General features: G+C 34.9%; 1 protein-coding gene across 4 annotated transcripts in view; it reads left to right on the top strand.

The window, feature by feature from the left end:
- Positions 1 to 21,018, top strand: part of CDH18 (cadherin 18) — a 696,319-nt gene that overhangs the window by 355,909 nt on the left and 319,392 nt on the right. For all 4 annotated transcript variants that reach the window (XM_045082036.1, XM_045082035.1, XM_045082039.1 and 1 more), the window contains exon 2: positions 14,744 to 15,228. In XM_045082036.1, the coding sequence (XP_044937971.1) occupies positions 15,001 to 15,228 (228 nt within the window). In that variant the 5' untranslated portion in view covers positions 14,744 to 15,000. The remainder of the gene's footprint in view (positions 1 to 14,743; positions 15,229 to 21,018) is intronic.

Raw genomic sequence — 21,018 nt, 5'->3', positions numbered from 1 at the left:
GTACACAATGGGGAAAATATCCTCCCTTCAGTGAATAGTGCTAGGGAAACTGCAAAACAGGGAAATTAGAACTTTGTCTTGCACTAATTACAAATTTAATTCAAAGTGGATTAAATACTTCAATGTAAGACTCCAAACTACAAAACCCATGGAATAAAAAATAAGCAGTAAACTCCTTGACATGATCTTGGCAATAATTTCTTGTATTTTACACCAAAAGTAAAGACAGTAAAAGAAAAAAAAATGGCACTACACCAAACTAGAATGTCTCTGCACAGCAAACATTCAACAAAATGAAAAGGCAATAAATGGAATGATAAAAAATATTGGCAAATCGTATATCTGAAAAGGAATTAATATCCAAAATGTGTAAGCACTCATATAACTCTAGTAAAACAAAGAAACAGATTGAAAAAAAGGCATACAGATGGCCAACAAGTCCATGAAGAGTTGCTTAATTGAACTAATGATCAAAACTACAATAAGATATTACCTGATACCTGCTAAAACAGCTATTATCTTTTTGTTTGTTAAATACTCTTTCTACAAGTAATCTGTTCTTTTTCTATTTTTTAAAATTTTTAATTTTTTATAAACATATAATATATTTTTATCCCCAGAGGTACAGGTCTGTGAATCGCCAGGTTTACACACTTCACAACACTCACCAAAGCACATACGCTCCCCAATGTCCATAACCCTCCCCCCCTTCTCCCAAACCCCCTCCCCCCAGCAACCCTCAGTTTGTTTTGTGAGATTAAGAGTCACTTATGTTTTGTCTCCCTCCCCATCCCATCTTGTTTCATTTATTCTTCTCCTACCAAAAGAAAACTATCATATGATCTTTTTCTATTAATATATAATGTATTATTTGTTTCAGGGGTACAGGTCTGTGATTCTTAAGTCTTACACAATTCACAGCACTCACCATAGCACATACCCTCCCCATGGTCCACCTGCCAGCCACCCCATCCCTCCCACCCCGCTCCACTCCAGCACTCCTCAGTTTGTTTCCTGAAATTAAGAGTCTCTTATGGTTTGTCTCCCTCTCTAATTTCATCTTCAATTTTTCCCCTTTCTTCTCCTATGATCCTCTGTCTTGTTTCTCAAATTCCTTATATCAGTGAGACCATATGATAATTGTCTTTCTCTGATTAACTTATTTGCTTAGCATAATACCCTCTAGTTTCATCCACATTGTTGCAAAAGGCAAGATTTCATTTTTGATGGCTGCATAATATTCCATGTGATATCTATCTATCTATCTATCTATCTATATCTTCTTTATCCATTCATTTGTTGAAGGGCATCTTGGCTCTTTCCACAGTTTGGAAATTGTGGCCATTGCTGCTATGAGCATTGGGGTACAGATGGCCCTTCTGTTCACTACATCTGTATCTTTGGGGTAAATACCCAGCAGTGCAGTTGCAGGGTCATAGGGTAGCTCTATATTTAATTTATTAAGGAATCTTCACACTGTTTTCCAAAGTGTCTGCACCAACTTGCATTCCCACCAACAGTGAAAGAGAGTTCCCCTTTCTTCACATGACACGGTATTTTCTCATGAAAATGTTATTTCTCATTTGGACTCATTTTGCACGTTATTCATACATTTCTTATCATCTTATCTCTTTCCAGTTACTTCACAGTATTCTTGTAGAAATCAAATAATAAAAAAAATGAGAAATGCACTTACATATTGTAATTCAGGATAAATAATTTTATGACAATATTGAATCTTGTTTATATATGTTTTATTTCTCTTAGTCTCTGGTTAAACTTACAGGTTTCTTTCATTTCTTTTTTTTTAGTATTGGTATCTTGAGAGATCACAGTGCAGTCATTTCCAATGTAATAGAATTTGAAAAATAATTTTTATTGAATGAATAACAGAGAGACAGCAAATTTGCCTATAGTGTTAGATTTGCAATGGTTTAGCTTCTATTACTATTATCAAAAATTATAAATCATTAAGCCATATCAAAATTCAATTTTCATTGAAAACCAAGATTGTATTTTATACCATTGAGGCCATTATTTTGAACTACTTATTAGATTAAGTTCATGTTTGTTATTAGATGATTCAGAAATGAATTCAAAGGACATTTTCCTTGGTAGGCCCATCCTGCTACTCCAAGTAATTGAGAAGTAACAATGGATATCTATCCTGTTTTTAAGAAGTTCACAGTCTAATTTGAAAAAAATAAATATGTGGTAGAAGTTTATAGTGCCAAATAAAATACTTTTTACAATATGCTGCAGGTGCAGAGAAGGACCTGACCCATGAGTGGTGGTGGGATTTGCAACTGGGAGACACACGGAGGGAACGGTGCTCCTGTTTGAAGGACAAGTTGACAGTTTTTAAGGGCCTTTCAGAAGACGTAGAGCGTGCAAAGCCCTTGAACATGCACTGTGTGTTCATACTACTGTCACTATTGAGCATGTGGAGTAGAGAGTTTCATGAAGCTATGGCCTATGATAAAATGTCTTCTTAGCCATGTTATTTAGGTGTAGTTTATGAAAATGAACAAATTTCCTATAATTTTGTGCTACAGGAGTTGGCTATATTGGTAAGAGCATGATTGTAACAATAAAGGGTGAATTTGAACCAGAATAGAAATATAACGCTCTATCAAACATCTGATCATTTGAACATAGTTTTTTAAATATAAACTTATAAAAACACTACACATGCCTTTTTTTCTGTTTAGGACATTTTATCCAATTTTATCATTAATTGACATTCACAAATATAACACTTAGCATTAAAAATTGTTATGGCTCCTTAGCGATTTTTATTTTCTTTTTTTTTTTTTTTTAATTTTTTATTTTTGATAAACATATATTTTTATCCCCAGGGGTACAGGTCTGTGAATCACCAGGTTTACACACTTCACAGCACTCACCAAATCACATACCCTCCCCAATGTCCATAATCCCACCCCCTTCTCCCAAACCCCCTGCCCCCGGCAACCCTCAGTTTGTTTTGTGAGATTAAGAGTCACTTATGGTTTGTCTCCCTCCCAATCCCATCTTGTTTCAAAATTCTTCTTATGGCTCACTTAGCGCCTCCATGTTGTATCACCACTTCCTCATATCAGGGAGATCATATGATAGTTGTCTTTCTCTGCTTGACTTATTTCGCTAAGCATGATACGCTCTAGTTCCATCCACGTTGTTGCAAATGGCAGGATTTCATTTCTTTTGATGGCTGCATAGTATTCCATTGTGTATATATACCACATCTTCTTGATCCATTCATCTGTTGATGGACATCTAGGTTCTTTCCATAGTTTGGGCGATTTTTATTTTCTAAGGAAAACTGTTAACAGTTGGTTTGACTAATGTTTAAAATAAAACTTCAGTGTGTGTATATATATATATACACACACGTATATATACATATTATTTATATATGTATGTATATATGTTTATATATGTATGTATATATGTATATGTATATACACATACTATTTATATATGTATATGTATATATGTCTATATGTGTATGTGTGTATATATGTATGTATGTGTATGCGTGTGTGTGTGTGTGTGTGTAAATATAGTATAAAAATTCTTAACACTTGGGGTATCTAGGTGGCTCAGTTGGTTAAGTGTCTACCTTTCGTTCAGGTCATGGTCCCAGGGTCCTGGGATCCAGCCGCATATCTGGGTCCTGGGAGCAAGCCCCAAGTCAGGTTCCTTGCTCAGTGGGGAGCCTGCTTCTCTGTCTCCCTCTGCCTGCCACTCCCCCCCACTCATGCTCTCTCTCTGTCAAATAAATAAAATCTTTAAAAAAATTTTAACACTTAATTTTCTTACAAATAAGAACCATGATGCTCCATATTAGATTTTAATTAAGCCTAGAAGATTCCATATAAACTAAGGAAACTAAAATACCCCAAAAGAGGAAGAATTATATTCCTACTTGTTATAGGAAAGGTGAGCCACTTTACTGTAGAAATGATTAAAGAGGAGCCTGGATGGCTCAATCCGTTGAGTGTCCAACTCTTGATTTCATCTTAGGTCATGATCTCAGAGTCATGAGATCGATCAAGCCCCATGTCAGCCTCCATGCTCAGCGGGAAGTCTGCTTCTCTTTTTCTTTCTCCCTCTGCCCGTACCCCAGATAGCTTGCTCGCCCTCTCTCTCTTAAAAAAAAAAAAAAAAAAACTACAGAAAAGCTAAATTCTTTCAACTTTTGGAGCTTTATTATACTCATCACTGAGTATCTTTTGGGGGTATACTTCAATTTCAAAACATTTATTGTAGTTACTTTCTAAAATGCATGTTTTAAAAACATTTTCAAATCTTATACAGGAATTTTATTTTCTAAATTATATATAATGTACATCATACAGATAGAAAACCTAACTTTAAAATAGAAAACCATAGCTCTAAAAGATATACAAGAATTAAGTATTCATTATGAAGACATTACGTAACAATTCTGTATTTTAATAATGTTTAGCTTTAATTTATTCTAAGAAATATAAAATTCAAATTATAATTAAAACATTTTCTTATATCCAGCTCATGAGAAATGATCCAATAAAACTTCGCAGTGATGCATGGAACATAGTTCATGTAAGAGTAGCCACTCTTAATTTAACAGACATTCTTTAATTTTTATTTTCTCAACAGTGTCACTGGGATTTGAGTCATTCACGTATTCTTGACTGTAACCATAACTCTGATGAATTCTTACAGAGACTCGGGAAGTTATGACACCCATTTGGCTTATGGGAAAATTGGGTGACGGTCACCTCACTACTCAGTGGGTCACTCAAAACTCAGAGAAGCCAAACCCCATTTTATTTGTTCATTTAACTGAGTCTTGACTGTGAGCCCCAGACTAGGCTCATCAGTTTAGAGCATAAAGATTAAAGTTAAGTTCTGGCTGGAGGTTATAGTCGGGTTTGGAAGACAAGTAAATGCCCAAGTCACGTGTTCTTGTCTGGATTTTCCTGTAATGAACCATCAGTGAGAGCAAAGCATATAAATGTATTTCATGTAAGTTTTACATGACATAGGAACCTATCTCAGGAAATAAAAACTGATAAAAAGCATTTAAGCCAGACTCTTTAGTGAATTGGATGAAGAGTAGTAAACTGTGAAAAATGTCCCAAGGCAAAGGGGCTTGGGCTAGTTAGTTAACTGGGTAGAAGGACATGACTAGATAGGTAAGAGTTAGTTTAGCAAGCCTTTTTTTTTTTTTTTCTTTTAACAGATTTGTCTTGGCTTCAACTTCTCATCCTTGGTGACAAGAATGTTTGGTTCTTTCTGCTCTAGAGAGGACTTCTTTCACATTGGGATATTATCTCTTGCCTTTGGGAAGATCAGAGTGCCCTTTTGCATCTGTTCCATTTCAAGTAACCTTAACTTAAAATATCCTACATGCCCGAGGCGCATATTCTGGACTCTTCCATGGCAACAGAGGGACCAGGGGGTGGCAGGGTGGATGGGCTCTGGAGACTCACTTGGGAGACTGGTGACTCACTGATCATTAAAACAGAAAAAAAATGGGCTTTTCCTTTAGACGAAACAGCTTGCTCAAAGGCACGAAGACTTAGCATAGACAGGAGTCAGTGTGGAAAATATGAGTAGGTGTTTTCTGAGCAGACACTGACGATGACAGGGAAAGTGGGAAGGTGCCACAGATTGATAAGTCATGAATCTCATCTGAAAGTGTTTTGATTCTCTCCTGGAGGTGATGCTGAGACATGGGGGCAATTTCAAGCAAGGAGTTGAAATTCTATACAGCGAGAGGACAGACTTCAAAGGCAGAGGGGTTGAAGGGAACTTTGCACTTCACACCTTTCATTTGCATTTCATAGTCCTGTGTGCTAGGAATGGCACAGATACAGCATGAGATGTAGTTTCTTACTTCAGAGGAAAAAGAGAAAAACAGGATTTTAATATTTGTGATAAAGGTTGCATGAAAAAAAAAAAAACTGTCTTCTGTAAGTTAGGGTAGAGTGTCCTCTGTCTTCTCACCCTCACACCCCCCCACACCCCCCCACACCCCCCCACACTCCCCCGTTTCCTTTCCCTTTTTTTCTTTCCTCTGTACTTTATTTCCCATGCACCCTCACCCCTGAAATCCAAAGACTGGAAAACATACACTTTCAGTTTTATGGTTCTTAAATTAGGGTTAAATTCAGCTCCGAGTAACAAACATAAAAGAGCTGAAATATTTTCTCTATTAACTGAGCTCAGAGGAAGGCAGCTCAGGGATTTCATGGAGGTAGAACCCTACAGTGTTCTCTGGGATAAAGTTGCTTGCGTTCTCCATCTCCACGCGTGATGCTCATTGTCATGGTGCCAAAAAGGAGCTTTAACCATCACATTCAGGATTCAAGTGCCAAGATGAAGGGGAAAGAATAGATAAAACACCAACCAACGTCTTCTAGGGAAATTTCCTGGGATCTTGCAAGATAATACTCTGCTTATATGCCATAGGTTAGAACTTAGTGATGAGGCCATATCCAGCCACAACAGAGGCTAGGAAAAATAGTGTCTATTCTGGGTAAGTGAGGCACAGGGACACAATGCCTGGCAAGATGTATGGAGGGCTCAGTGTTGGAAACCAGATAGTGAGTTAGACCACCAGGAGTCTCTACAGTAGTGCTTTTGATATTTTAAATCAAACTGAATAACCATTTTAGAAATTTATTTCGTGAAAATCTATCAACTTAGATGATATGTGTATGCATACTGTGTGTGTGTATGTGTGTGTTGTATACAACAGGAATATACACTAAACATAAAAATAGTGTGATATGTGGAAATACTTTTAGAAGACAAAGAAATTCAGAATATCTATTTGTTACTCAGACATGTACGGATAAGGTCAGAAACATTGTTTTTGGTACTACCATTTTCTTCTATTTTTGTTTTCTAATTTTTTGAGCAGTGTTAGCTAGACTTTAGGAAGACTAGAATCAGCCCCATGAAAATTTGGAGTAATTTTATATTAGCTACTACAGCCAAGTAGAGCAATATTGTGATTATCATCTTATATTCTCATATATCTTCAGGACATTGTCTTTCCTACTATGTGTATAAGTTCAGGAATACATAAAATATTAAAATAAAACTCCATATAAATATGTTTACATTATTCTAACAGTAACAGAATTTGTCTCGAGACAGAAAAAATAGTGACACCATGAATGATAGTCTCTAATTTATTTCCTTTTATTTATTTATTCTTAGTCAACACAGTAACAATGTCCGTGCATGTATTTTGACCTATAAATAATAGAATAGCATTGCAAATTCACGAATGCCTATTTGGCTCAATATTTGAATAGCTTCCTTAATTGCCTCTGTGTAAAGAGGAACTTAGTGAAAAAAGCAGGATTTTATTGATAAAATATGATTTTCTTATCCAATATTTGTGTCTTTGATTGTGATAGTCTTTGAAGTGAAGCAAAGTATAATGTTAACCAAAATCAAAGCATGCTTTTAAAAAGTTTTTCTGTAAAACATTTTTAAGATTAAATATTTGAACATGAAATTGGGTATCTTCACACCACTCTTGCAGCACACATTCTGAATTAATTTGTCTATTCGTCATTTAGCTTTCATTCAACAAACATTAACTTACTGGCTTCATTATAAGAAGTACTTCACAGGATACAGAAAATACACAGTGTGAGACTAAACACAAAACAAAACAAACAAAATAATAAAACCAAAAAAACCTTCCACAAAGGGAAAATTAGATAACATCTATGTAAATGATTAGAATGCTGGTGTGCCATAATGAACCAGGATTGGCTAATGCTATGGTAATTTAGTGGATCAAATGATTCTACTGAGGTTTGGTATCCAGGCTTGCAAGTGAATGGTTTGAGATTTTACCCTACTATCAAGCTAACAAGTTAGGCTGCTGTAGTTTTGGAGATGGGGACAGAACCTATGAGACTCAGAAGCAGAGAAGAGTGACCTTCTTACCCATATGATAGTAAGTGGCATGAATTCTCCTTGCCCCTGACTTCTTACCTCCCGTTGGGGAACGTGAAGCAGTCATACACACACTACGGGTCATGGCTAAGGAGCCCTAAGCTTTGGAATCTTCAGTGTTCTATTGGGTCTGCAAACAGACCTCTTTAATCCTTGTCCTCAAAGAGGACACCATAATCCAGTCAGAAAATAAATCCGCTTTCTGCCCCAAAGGGAAGTTCTACCTTTCTTCCATGGCTGTTTGCTCTACAGGTATCCATGGAAAAATAGCATCAAACAAAGCTGTCAATGCCACTTTTTCAGAAGATGTATAGAAACACAAGAGACCCCAAGAGATTTTTTTTCTCCAAAACAGAGAGGTCTTTGTGGGGAAACATTTGTTAGACTAGGCCTCAGAGGATAGGTATTTCTAAATGGAATTTGGAGAGTAAGGCTCTTAAGGCTAAGAAAGAGGAATGAACCATGTGGAGGGAGTAAGGCCTGTATGTACACACATAATGTATTCATAACCACCTACATGAAACTTAATATCTGTTTCACTTAAATATTAATATTTTTTAAAGACCTTATTTGAGAGAGAGAGAGAGGGAGAGAGAGCACAAGTAGGGAGAGGAACAGAGGGATAATCGGACTCCCTACTAAGCAGGCTTGATCCCAGGACCCTGAGATTATGACCTGAGCTGGAGCCCAGGACCCTGAGATTATGACCTGAGCCGAAATTAGATGCTTAACTGTCTGAGCCACCCAAGTGCCCCACAATATTATCTCTAAGAGAAAAACACAATATGAAAAAGGTAATGCTTCCTGATTTATGTTATTTTTACATTATATTTTAGAGAGAGGCATACTTTGAGGTGATTTTAAATATATATGTACATATATATTTATGTGTGTACCTCCTTTAAGCAAATACAATTTGTCAGCCCAAACTTTGGGGCTATAAGAACGTCCTGAAAAGGTCAGATTGTGATTGAAAATATTGATTTGGCGATCAACCTAGTGATGAAACAAATTTAGGCAAAGCCCTCCACAGTCTCTGTGGTTTAGGAGTGTATGCATTTTGACTGTAAGAGGGGTTCCAGTTGACACAGATTGAGAAGAGTAAAATTGCTAAACAGATAAATTACCAATTGAAAGAGAAAAACAACTGTTTTCTCACAGTAAAATAGTGAAGGACAAGATGGTAAAACAAAACTCAGAAGTCAATATCATTAGAAATTGAACAAGGACTAGATTTAGAAAAAGAGAATGATACCAATATTCTTGATCATTTAATCCAAAAGTGATGGAAACCACAGCTCCAGCATCAGACATGTGCTTGAGAATGCATCTTGGCCAGAAGTGGGAGTTATGCTTATAACCACAAGATTTTAGAACATCCTGAAGGTAATGCAAACACACGCACATGGCTATATAGATAAGTATTAAATAGTTATTTATTAAACTTAAAATGGCTCTTGTTCAGTATTTGTAACTTTCATCTGTATAAGTATGCCAGAATTCAACATAAAATGAATTCCCTTATATTTAAATCTGCCTGACAGTATGACGGCTTGAAATAATTCATCATGGAAAAGTTAAGTTGCTTTAGCTTCAAGATGACACAAAGAACAGCTTTCTCATCTGGTGAATATACAGGTTTGACAGTTGGGAAGCCCCGCTTAGGTGTATTGAACATCATGTTCCCAGTGACTCAGACTTCTCCACACAGGATGTTTTTCATATATCTCACACTGAAAGTAATTCCAAATAATGTGGACTTTCCATTATGCTTTATCTTCCTGACATTTTATGTTTAAGCTAGACTTGCTCTGTGCAAAGTCAGATAAATTTCTACTAAGTAACGTATAATTCTAGAGTTTAGAACTTGGTGGGAATTATAGGATTTTTTGAATATGTGGAATTTCACATGTCACCTATGGAGTCTACAGAGTTGTTTTTTTTTTTTTTTTTTTTTTTTAACAAGACTTTTTTTTCAAAATAATAAAGCAGGCAGCACTTTCTTTAAAAGAAAGAAAGAAAGAAAAAAAAAAAACAAAAAAACAAAAGACATTCCCTAGACCTCTGTAGAGTTCAAAGTTTAAAAGTTAAGAACCAATTGGTAAAAAAAAAAAAAAAAATCAATCCAGTGAAATGCACATGTTATGAGCAGTAATGTTTCAGATAGATGTGAGAATCCATTTCTCTAAGAAGATAAGAATATTGTTTCCTCGGAGCCCTCAGAAGGAATGCCTGCACTGAATATCTAAATGCTTATTTAATCTTGGGTCGTGGGAGTAACTCAGTGTAAGGAAAATAATTTATAAATAATACTCAGTTATTAAATCATAAATTCAAATAATCAGGTTGCTGCACATGCTCAAAGATAATTCATGAGAATCTTTATTCATAAATGAAAAATGTGAAGCTCAGAGAAAAAAATTGCTTATAAAAATGTGATAGTGTTCTGCAAGAAGAACATTTGAGGTCCTTTGACTCGTAGTACAGTGTTACTAATGCTACTATGGCTGAAGGAGCGAGTAGCTGGAAGCAATGTTTCACCACTGAAACAATATAGCTAGAATGACTCTTAGTTCATGCAACTGCCACTAGATTTGCCCACAAGGCTGCTGGAATCAGGTCTACTATATCTTGACCTTGAGAACCTCACCACCATTGTGAAAAATTTCTCAATGGTCTACATTCACCCATCATTTGTTTCAGGGTGCTGGAAAATATAATTAACATCCATATGTCATTGGTATATATTCTAACTAAAAGGCTATAAGAAGAAAGTGTCAGATCCCTAAGAGTTCAGAGGTGAAAGGGCTCTGAGAGTTCATATAGTGGATTGTTCCATGAAAGTAGGGAAGGTATTTGAATGCTGCTTAATCAGAAAATGGCAGATGTCTGCAACGTTTCTACTGGGTTAGTCTCAATATTTTATTTTATTTTATTTTATTTATTTTATTTTATTTTAAAGATTTTATTTATTTATTTGACAGACAGAGACCACAAGTAGGCAGAGAAGCAGGCAGAGAGAGAGAGGAGGAAGCAGGCTCCCTGCTGAGCAGAGAGCCCAAAATGGGGCTCGATCCCAGGACTCTGGGATCATGACCTGAGCTGAAGGCAGAGGCTTTAACCCACTGAGCCACCCAGGCGCCCCTCAATATTTTATTGTAATTTGTATTTTAATTCTTTATAACGTATGCAAGGATCAATTTCTTAAAATAGAGCATATTTTTATATTTGGAGTTCTCTCTCCTCATCGTAAATGAATTTACTTACATAAGTACAGTAGTAATATTTACATTTGTTCTTTCATTCCACAGAGCCTTATTTATCATTTTATAATTATCATAGTAGAGATTCTAAAGATAAATTTGCAGATTAAAATGCATTTATATATTTTTGGAATGCCAGACAAGATCAATATTATAAAGAACACGTTCATCGTATATATCTGTAATGCACTACAAAAACTACTTTCTTCACCTTCACTCATGAATTATGCTTTGTTAAACAACTTAGCATAAAGGGCAAAGATGTTAATTTCATTTAAAAATCACACCAAATGGTGTGAAAGTATTAAGATAGCACCTTTTATATATTCATCAACTTGACTTCTAAGAAGAACAACTAAAGTTTCTTTTTTGAAATCTATGACTTGAAAATTGTCTCTTGATACATAAAAATATATAAAATTATCCAAATAATTTATTAGACTAAAAAATATTAAAGTCAATTATTTAAGCCACAAATTTTGGTAGATGAGAAAATTGAGATTCAAAGAAATTAGATGATTCACATGTTTGTACTGCAAGTGCATTGTTGGGGGGAAAAAAAGGAAAGAAAACTTGCTTTTTTTCTGACTTTCCAGTGCTGTCATCATGTTGGAGCTACAATGGTATTTTTTAAAAATGTTAGATTGACTTCTTTAATTTAGTCATATGCATTTAAGTTTCTTCCATGTCTTTTCATGATTTGATAGCTCATTCCTTTGTGAGGCTGAATAATATTCCATTGTCTGGCATTCCACAGTTTATCCAGTCACCTACTGAAGGAATTCCTGGTCACTTTTGGCAATTATGAACAAAGATGCTATTAGTATTTGCATGCAGGTATTTGTGTGGACATAAGTTTTCAGCTCTTTTGGGTAAATAGCAAGAAGCACAATTGCTGGTTGTATGATAAGAGTATGTTTAGTTTTATAAAAAACTGCCAAATTGACTTTTATAGTATCGCTATTTTGAGTTCCACCACTCATAAATGAGAATTCCTGTTGCTTTTCATCCTCATAAGTATTTGGTATTGTCAGTGTTTCAGACTTTTACCATTTCTAATAGGTGTGTAGTGGTATCTTATCATTATTTTAATTTGCATTTCCTTGATGGTATATGTGATTATCTTTTCATATGCTTATTTCCTATCTGTTTATCTTCTATGGAGAGATGTCTGTTAAGGTCTTTGGCCAATTTAAAAAAAAAGTAAAAATAAATTAAAAATAGATTTTGGGGTCAACTTGAATTTCAGTCAGTGAAATATTTATCTTTTGCTTCCGTAAAAAATTGCAAACTTCAAGTTGTATTTACCAGATAATTAAAATTAAATCCTAGTTCTAGCCCAATATGATTCTTGCACAACTGGTAAAAAAGTATAACCACTAACCCTAATGATAGGGAGAGATACTGATAGAGAAAACCACCATATTCTAAGTCTCAATTGAGATATATTTTTTTAAGATTTTATTTATTTATTTGACAGAGAGAGATACAGCGAGAGGGGAACACAAGCAGGGGAAGCAGGAGAGGGAGAAGCAGGCTTCCTGCTGAGCAGGGAGCCTGATGTGGGGCTCAATCCCAGGACCTGGGGATCATGACCTGAGCCGAAAGCAGACACTTTAACAACAAAACCACCCAGGCGCCCTCCATCTGAGATTTTTTTTTAATTCCTGACTCTATATAAATATTTATCTCAGTGTGAAAGAATTATCCTGTGGTTACTTATGTATATTTCGTTTGTTAAATCCTTTTATCATCATGTTATTCACCTTGTAATTCATTCAGATCTACATTTCAGTTTGTGTTGGTGTACAGGGGTGAATTTCGTGAAATGAGAAAGTGATTCATCTAATATTTTTACTAGCTAGAACAGCTATAATCTTGAATACAATTTTTTTTTTCTAAATAAGTATTAAAAGCCACATAGAGGGGTGCCTGGTTGTCTCAGTCAGTTTAAGCATCTACTTTCTGCTCAGATCATGATCTTAGTCAGGGTCCTGGGGTCAAGCCCCTCATCAGACTCCCTGCTCAGAGGGGAGCCTCTTCTCCCTCTCTCTCTGCCTCCACTCCCTAATTTGTGCTCTGTCTTTCTCTCTGTAAAATAAATAAAATCTTTAAAAAATAATGAAATCACACATATAAAAAAATACAGCAATATTTGCTACACAGTTTTATGTTTTTATAAGCTAACAATTTTAGGGTCAACCTTTTTTTTCTCTTCTCCTGTTTCTTCTCTTCCGGAAATGTTTCTAAAGCTTTGCTTTATTGTCAATTATACTAAAATCTAAGTCCAATTCCTCAATATTTCTTATTTAAAAATCAGAGCATCTCCTCCTGCTCTTTGTGCCACCATTCTTTAGTTCCTTTTACTTTTCTTTACATAGCTGTTACAATTACTTGAATGTCATCCCCAATCTTGAAATCTGTTTTGCCTGTATGTGAAGACCACACCTCACAGGCCTCTCAAAGTCCACTCAAGCTATAATTCAGCCTATTGATGCTCTCTCACTCATATTAGCTGTGCCAATCGGATCCCCATATACGGAGTTATTTTAAATTGCATACATTTCTTTTCAGTCATCTTTTCTGCTGTGTTTTATTTTCTTCTATTGTATGTACTAAGAATAATTCAAGTACCTGCTTCCTTGATCTGTGACAATTTTTCAATGCTAAAGAATTTTGAGTATTTTGTTGATGTACAGTGAGTCACATGTAGTATGTAATCCAAGCGTAGCATGTGTTGTGAATTTGTATCACATTTAACAAAAAACAAAACAAAACAAAATAAACACAAAAGCAAACAAAATTTACAGTTACTATGGAGTGCCTAATAGGTCACATATTGTCAGAGATCATATTACACATGTTCAAGTACTCATGGTCAGTTTTTGAGCATATGTTTCTGCATTCCCGAGAGCTACATTTCTATTATTTCAAAAGATTTTATATACACACGTATATAAATACACAATATGCATATATATGTATATATGAACAAATACCCAAATACATAAATTGTTTTGAAATACAAATATAGGGGCGCCTGGGTGGCTCAATGGGTTAAAGCCTCTGCCTCTGGCTCAGGTCATGATCCCAGGGTCCTGGGATTGAGCCCCTCATCGGGCTCCCTGCTCAGCAGGGACCCTGCTTCCCTTCCCCTCTCTCTGTCTGCCTCTCTGCCTACTTGTGATCTCTGTCAAATAAATAAATGAAATCTTTAAAAATATACAAATATATACATATATAGATATAAATAGTAACACATATATATATATTTATATAAATTTGTTTTTAAATATTGAAAAGAGCACAGATAAGGAGGTCCTTATAAAAATGTTTGCAGTATGTAGGCTTATGCATGACTATGTGTATACATGTTTTCATGTATTTCCAAAAGAATTTGTATAGATTCTTATCAGCCTCATACTATAAAATATTATTATTTGCATTCCGAGTGAATACTTAAAGTGACCATGTTTTTTAATATATATAATTTTCTCTCTTTCCATTAGGTAGAAAATGATTGTCCGTGTTCACTTACTGTGAAGATTTGAAATCAGACGACTACAGCTTTGATTCTCCCAAGCGTTTCAGGATGTAAATGTAGTCTGACCTTTCCCTGATGGGCGGTTAAATCATGGACACGCTAAACAATTTACTTTGGACTGTCCTTTCAAAAGATGCTCTGGCTTCTCTCTTGAATGCGCACTAAGCATTTGTAACTGACAAGGAAAAGAAAGGAGACTGTGAACAGGAAAGCTATCTTACAATGAAAATTACGAGCACATCTTGCATCTGTCCAGTCCTAGTGTGTCTCTGTTTTGTGCAGAGGTGTTATGGAACTGCTCACCACAGCTCCATCAAGGTGACCAGAAACCAGACCAAACATATTGAAGGTGAAACCGAAGTCCACCACCGTCCCAAAAGGGGATGGGTTTGGAATCAGTTCTTTGTTTTAGAAGAACATATGGGACCAGATCCTCAGTATGTTGGAAAAGTAAGTTTTTCTTATTCTTTTTCCTATTCTGAGAAATTATGGGATAAGACGAGAGTGGCGTTGGGATGGTTTTGGAAAAGACATGGAAAGTAGAATGAAATATACTACAGAATACTATTTCTTATGCTAAATGGTTTAAAATAATGACTGTTAAAAAAAAAAAAAGAGAACTTTAGCAGTCATGTCACCTCTCCCTAAACATTAGTTCATCCATGCTGGACTGGATCTTCACTGGTATATTACTCTCTGCATTCTTTTGTATAAAATGGAAATATTTAATTGAACACACAATTGGGCAATTTTGCCTCTATTACCATGAAGGTATATTGGAATTCACAAATTCATTTATTGGCACATTGATATTTACAGTTTTTAATCTATTGCTAATGCACACGAAGCAAAAAGAACATGCTTTTTCATGACATCTTATTTATTTTTATTAATTGTTACAGAAATTGTATTTGAATTTAAGTCCTCTTTTAAAATCACATGGGTATTTTTTTCCATTCCCCAAATTAATTTCCACTCAAATGCTGATATATTTTAAATACACATTCAATATACACAGCAGGTACAGATTTTCTTAACATTCCAAACGAATGGAGTTGATAAAATAATCAGTAACTTCAAACCACCTTCCTTTTCTCTTGAAAATACAAGACAATTTAATCGCTTATCAAACCCATTAGGAAATTGTGCACTCAGTAATAGGACAGCTTAACCATGTGTCATGTAGGCTCCAGGGTAGAGAATAGCACGGGAGGTAGAGAGACCTTCTGATGAATTATGGATCGTGGGAGACAACCACTTAGATTAGTTCAGTACCTCTGGGAGGAACAGTAAGCATGGCAGTAGAATCTCCATGACTGCAGGCTCAGTGAATTTCATCTCCCTGCTTGACTATTTATTTTCACTTTAGTACTGTTAGTACTTAAAAAAAAAAAAAAAAGTTCTCCATCCAAGCCATGGTGCTTCCCTCACGTGTAGGCAGTTCAGGATCACGAGCCATCTGCTTTACCCCTCATCCAACAGGGAGGCACTGGGTTGCAGCTGTATTTTCCATAGCCAGCAGGAGCTGCAGAGTCAGAATGTGGCACATAAAAAAAGATCTGAAACCATTCAATCATTTTCTTATATGCATATTAAAATGAGACAAAGCAACTCATTTCATCATTTTCTTTTTTTTTTTCCCTGCAAAGTATTCCGCAAAATAAATGAAAACAAATGTGCTGAAATAAAAATGTAATATATGGAATTACTTGAAAGTTTTTTGCTTGTGAACTTCAAAATACTTTTCAGTAATAATTTATTATCCTTGGAAAGGAGAAAAATAAGAAACAAAGTATTTCCTCCCTTTAGGGGTATACCAAAAGGAAAACATATTTTATTATTATATATATTCTGTTATGTATATTTCTTGTCAGTTCAATCTAAGTGAAAAAAAATTTGCTTGAAAGGGACAGATTAGACAACCTTCATTTCCTTTTGTGTCATCTCATTTGGTAAATGATGAAGGTAGGTCGATTTTAAACATTCTTTCTGGGCTGGAGTGCTGATGAACATAGGGTTGAAAGCTTGTTACCCACCATGGGGGAGTGGAGGTCTATGAAGCTATTCATGTTTGTGAAGGTTCTGAAGAAACTGGTATCTGCTCTATTGTTTATAGTAACAGTAGACAAATATAATGGTCATACCCAAGGATGTGGTTCTCTTACTCACTATCTGACCTAATCCACTCACTTGGTCTTTCTCCTCTACTCTAATCATCCTTTATGAGAAATTCTAACTTGATTATATAGATTCTTTGCATTCCCCTCTTACTATATACATACATAAAAACATCACAGATTTTTAAAAGACTGTAGAACTCAATCCATATTAGGATATAGTTTTATATAAGCTATCACAACTAAAATTTATGCCGTCCACCAACACCTATCATTGGAGTAGACTCATTGCCTTCATGAGATACCAGTGATTAGTAAGTGAAAAGCTTCTCTGCTAATTATCTGTATTATATTGGGAAGTTTCTTTAATTCTCTGTATTTCTGTGTCCTTAATGGTAAAACTGGGAAATATTGTTTGGTATTTCTGATACTAATTCAACTATAAAGGTTAGTTTATGGCTTAGATCATGGGTCAGATAAATTATAGTTTGTGTGCCAAATTCAGCCCGTGCACATTTTTGGTACTGCCTACATACTAAAGAAGTTTTGGGTTGTTTGTTCTCATTTTCAAATTCTTGATTTTTTAAAAAATAATTTTTGTGACATATGGAAATTATATGAAATTCAAATTTGTTTCCATGACTAATGCGTTTTTTATAATACAGCCGCAGTTATGCATATATGTATTGTATATGGCTATTTTCAAGCTACATTGGTAGGATGAAGAGGCGGCCAGAGAAAGCAAGGCACTCAAAGTCTAAAATATTTACTAATGGCATTTGCAGGAAATGTTTGTGAGCTCCTAGTTAAAATGCCTGCCTCACCTAGTACACTGTGGATTCTTTAGAAGCAAGTCCTGGGACTACTTCGTCTTAACACTTACACTATCTATCTCAGTGCCTGTTGTAATGATCAAACGCTAATCAAGAAGAGTGCTCCCTGAGCTATAAACTTTTGTAGCCATGTTAATGGTTGGGATAATTATTTGAAATTACTGAAACCAAATCTCACTAATAATTGCTTTTATGACGTAGAGAATTTTTGAAAATTTTGAAATTTTCAAATGGAGAGATTTTTGACTTCACCATTTTCACTGGGGTACAATTGCCTCACAGATATTTTAATGAATGTTTATTAACTGTGGTGTTTTAATTTTTATTGTTGTTTCATTCCTATTTCATGCAATTATGTAATGAGTGCTCTTCTACACATATTTAACATATATTATGTCTGTGGTAGAAATTTCCAAAAGTGAGATTCTGATTCAGATAAGTAAATCTTTAATTTTGGTAGTATTACTAGATCCCCCTCCATAGGTAATGTAGTATTTTGCACTTCTCTCCCTGATGTAAAAGTGACTATTTTTCGACAGCAATGCCAATAGTGGGATTGTAAAACTTAGAATTTTGCAAATATAATAGGTAAAAATAACATCTTTGTGTATTTTTAGTGTATATTTCTCCTATAATGAGTGAAATTCATATTTGAGAGATACAAATTTTTTTTACTAACTGTCCATGTCCTTTGATATTAAATTCTTTTTTTAGACTCTTTAACTTATCAATAATAATAATTCTTTATATAGTAAATATAATAATATCTTGCCAATAATATAAGTTATGAATAGTTTTTTCACAGTTGATATTTGTCTTTGGACTTCGTTTATAATTTCTGCTTTATAAAGATTTATTATTTTAACATAGGAACTCCTATTATTTTTTTGTTCTTTGTTTTTTTTTTGTCCCAATGTTTTCTTTTTTGACATATAACTGACATACAGTGTTATATTCGTTTCAGTTGTAGAGTGTAATGATTCAGTGGTTCTCCACATTACTCAGTGCTCATCATGACAAGAGAACTGTCTCTACCCTTTATTTGACATATCCCCTCACCCACCTCTCCTCTGGCGACTACCAGTCTGTTCTTTGTATTTAATTGCTCCTTGATCTCTTTTTTGTTTAAATTCCATATACGAGTGAAATCGTTTGGTTATTTGTCTTTCTCTGCTTTATTTATTTCACTTACATTGTATCGTCTACGTCCACCCAAGTTGTTGTGGATGGCAAGAGCTCATTCTTTTTTATGACTGAATCATATTCCTTCGTGTGTGTGTGTGTGTGTGTATGTACACACACACACACACACACACACACACACACACACACACTGCATCTTTCTTACCCATTTATCCATCAACCACTTGAAATGTTTCCATATCCTTGTTATTGTAAAGGATGCTGACTAAACATAAGGGTGCACATATCTCTTTGAATTAGTGTTTTGTTTCCTTTGGGTAATACCCACTAGTGCAATTGCTGGATCATATGATAATTCTATTTTTAATTTTTTTAGGAAACTCCATACTCTTTTCTACAGTGACAGCATCAGTTTACACCTCCACCAATAGGGCAAGAGGGTTCCCTTTTCTTCAAATCCTTGCCAAGGCTTGCCATTATTTTTCTTCTGGATTCCTGCCACTCTGACAGAGTTAAGGCAATATTTCATTTCATCTGTCAGAATGGCTAGGATCCGAACAAGAAAGTCCTAGCATTCTTTGACCAAACCATATATTTTTAAAAGATTTTATTTATTTATTAATTTGAGATAGTGAGTGACAGAGCATGGGGGGGATGGGCAGATGGAGGGAGAGAAGCAGACTCCCCACTGAGCAAGAAGCCCAGCATGAGGCTCCATCCTAGAATGTCCAGATCATGATGGGAGCCAAGGGCAGACACTCAACTCACTGAGCCACCCAGGCTCTCCTTGACTGAACCATATTTGTATTTGACTTGGAATCTTTGGAAATGTGAGGCCATTGGTGTTCAGAATTAGTGACAATAGATAAAAATAACATGCTTCAGGCCTTAACATATATAGTTTATCTCATATATTAGGATATATTGCTTATCAAATAAAAAATGGTGTGAAAGTGGGAATGCTTACGTTAGAGACCAGAAATTACAACTTAGAATACAGATGAATTTCTGTTTTTTAGCTACTTGCTATTGGCTGTTTTCCTTGTCTCATGTTTCCTAATAGATTGTACCCTAGATTGCAGGTTGTCATTGCAAAGTGTATTGACTCTAACTAGTTCATGTTGCAAATATGCAAACATATGTATTGGTAGAATTTACCTAAAAATATACATTGCAAATAATGCAAAAAATATACATTGAAAATAATCGACAACTGCTGGCAATAGGCTTCATATATTTCCAGTGGTAACTCCTTGTGAGAGCTATCTGCTTTGCTCCATAAATATGTATGATTTTCATTTGAATAATATCATAGAAGATTACTTTTTTAACTAGCCAGACAGTCTTACATAAAAAATTAAAAAAAAGTGTTTTTCCAGGATATCTGTAAGGGGATATTTTTTACATTGCATTATTTGATAATTAAGGAGAGTGGAATAAAAATCATAAATAATAGGTAAGACACTAAAAAAAGGAGCTTCTACTTCACAGTGCATTTTAGGCAAAGATATTTAGTCTGTTCACAATTTTATGTTTAGGTGTAGGGCTCTGTTGACACTGAAGATATATTTGATAATAAAGGTTAATGAAAACTTAAAATTTTTCAGAACAGGCAAATGAATTATATTCTCCATCTTCACTTTCCTATATTTACAGTGTATCTTCTCCATTTGTAACTATTAGAAATTTTTCTAGATATAAACCACTTGTAGAAGCTATTGCTTACATCTATTAAGAGTTTAGTTACTAAAATGTTACCACTCCCCCCACAATTGCATCCTATCCTGAATAGATGAGTATAGTCTATACACAATTATTCTCAAATTGTTTTAGTAAAAACAAAAAATATAGAAGATAAGCAAGGAATTTTAGCAAAACAAAGGAGCTAAGAAATCATCTTGCCAAATTTTTCAAGTAATAGGAAGTAACAATGCTCAGAACAGTTAAGCCACCTCTTCTTGCTCATGGGATTAGTTATGGCTCTGCCAAAGAAGGAATTGTAAGGTATCTTATTCTTTAATGGGGATCAATTTCTAATAAACAGTGCATGAAATTCTTCTCTCATCATCACTATTACTGCCATTATTCTATATTATTTTCTTTCTGTAAAAGAGAACCTTCAAAACTCTTTTGTTTCTAATTAAATA

Source organism: Mustela putorius, unplaced genomic scaffold, assembly GCF_011764305.1.
Source record: "Mustela putorius furo isolate JIRA1106 unplaced genomic scaffold, ASM1176430v1.1 tig00000589_pilon_pilon_pilon, whole genome shotgun sequence".
NCBI lineage: Eukaryota > Metazoa > Chordata > Mammalia > Carnivora > Mustelidae > Mustela > Mustela putorius.
The sequence above is the reverse complement of the archived record's forward strand: the minus strand, read 5'-3'. Positions and strand labels throughout refer to the sequence as shown.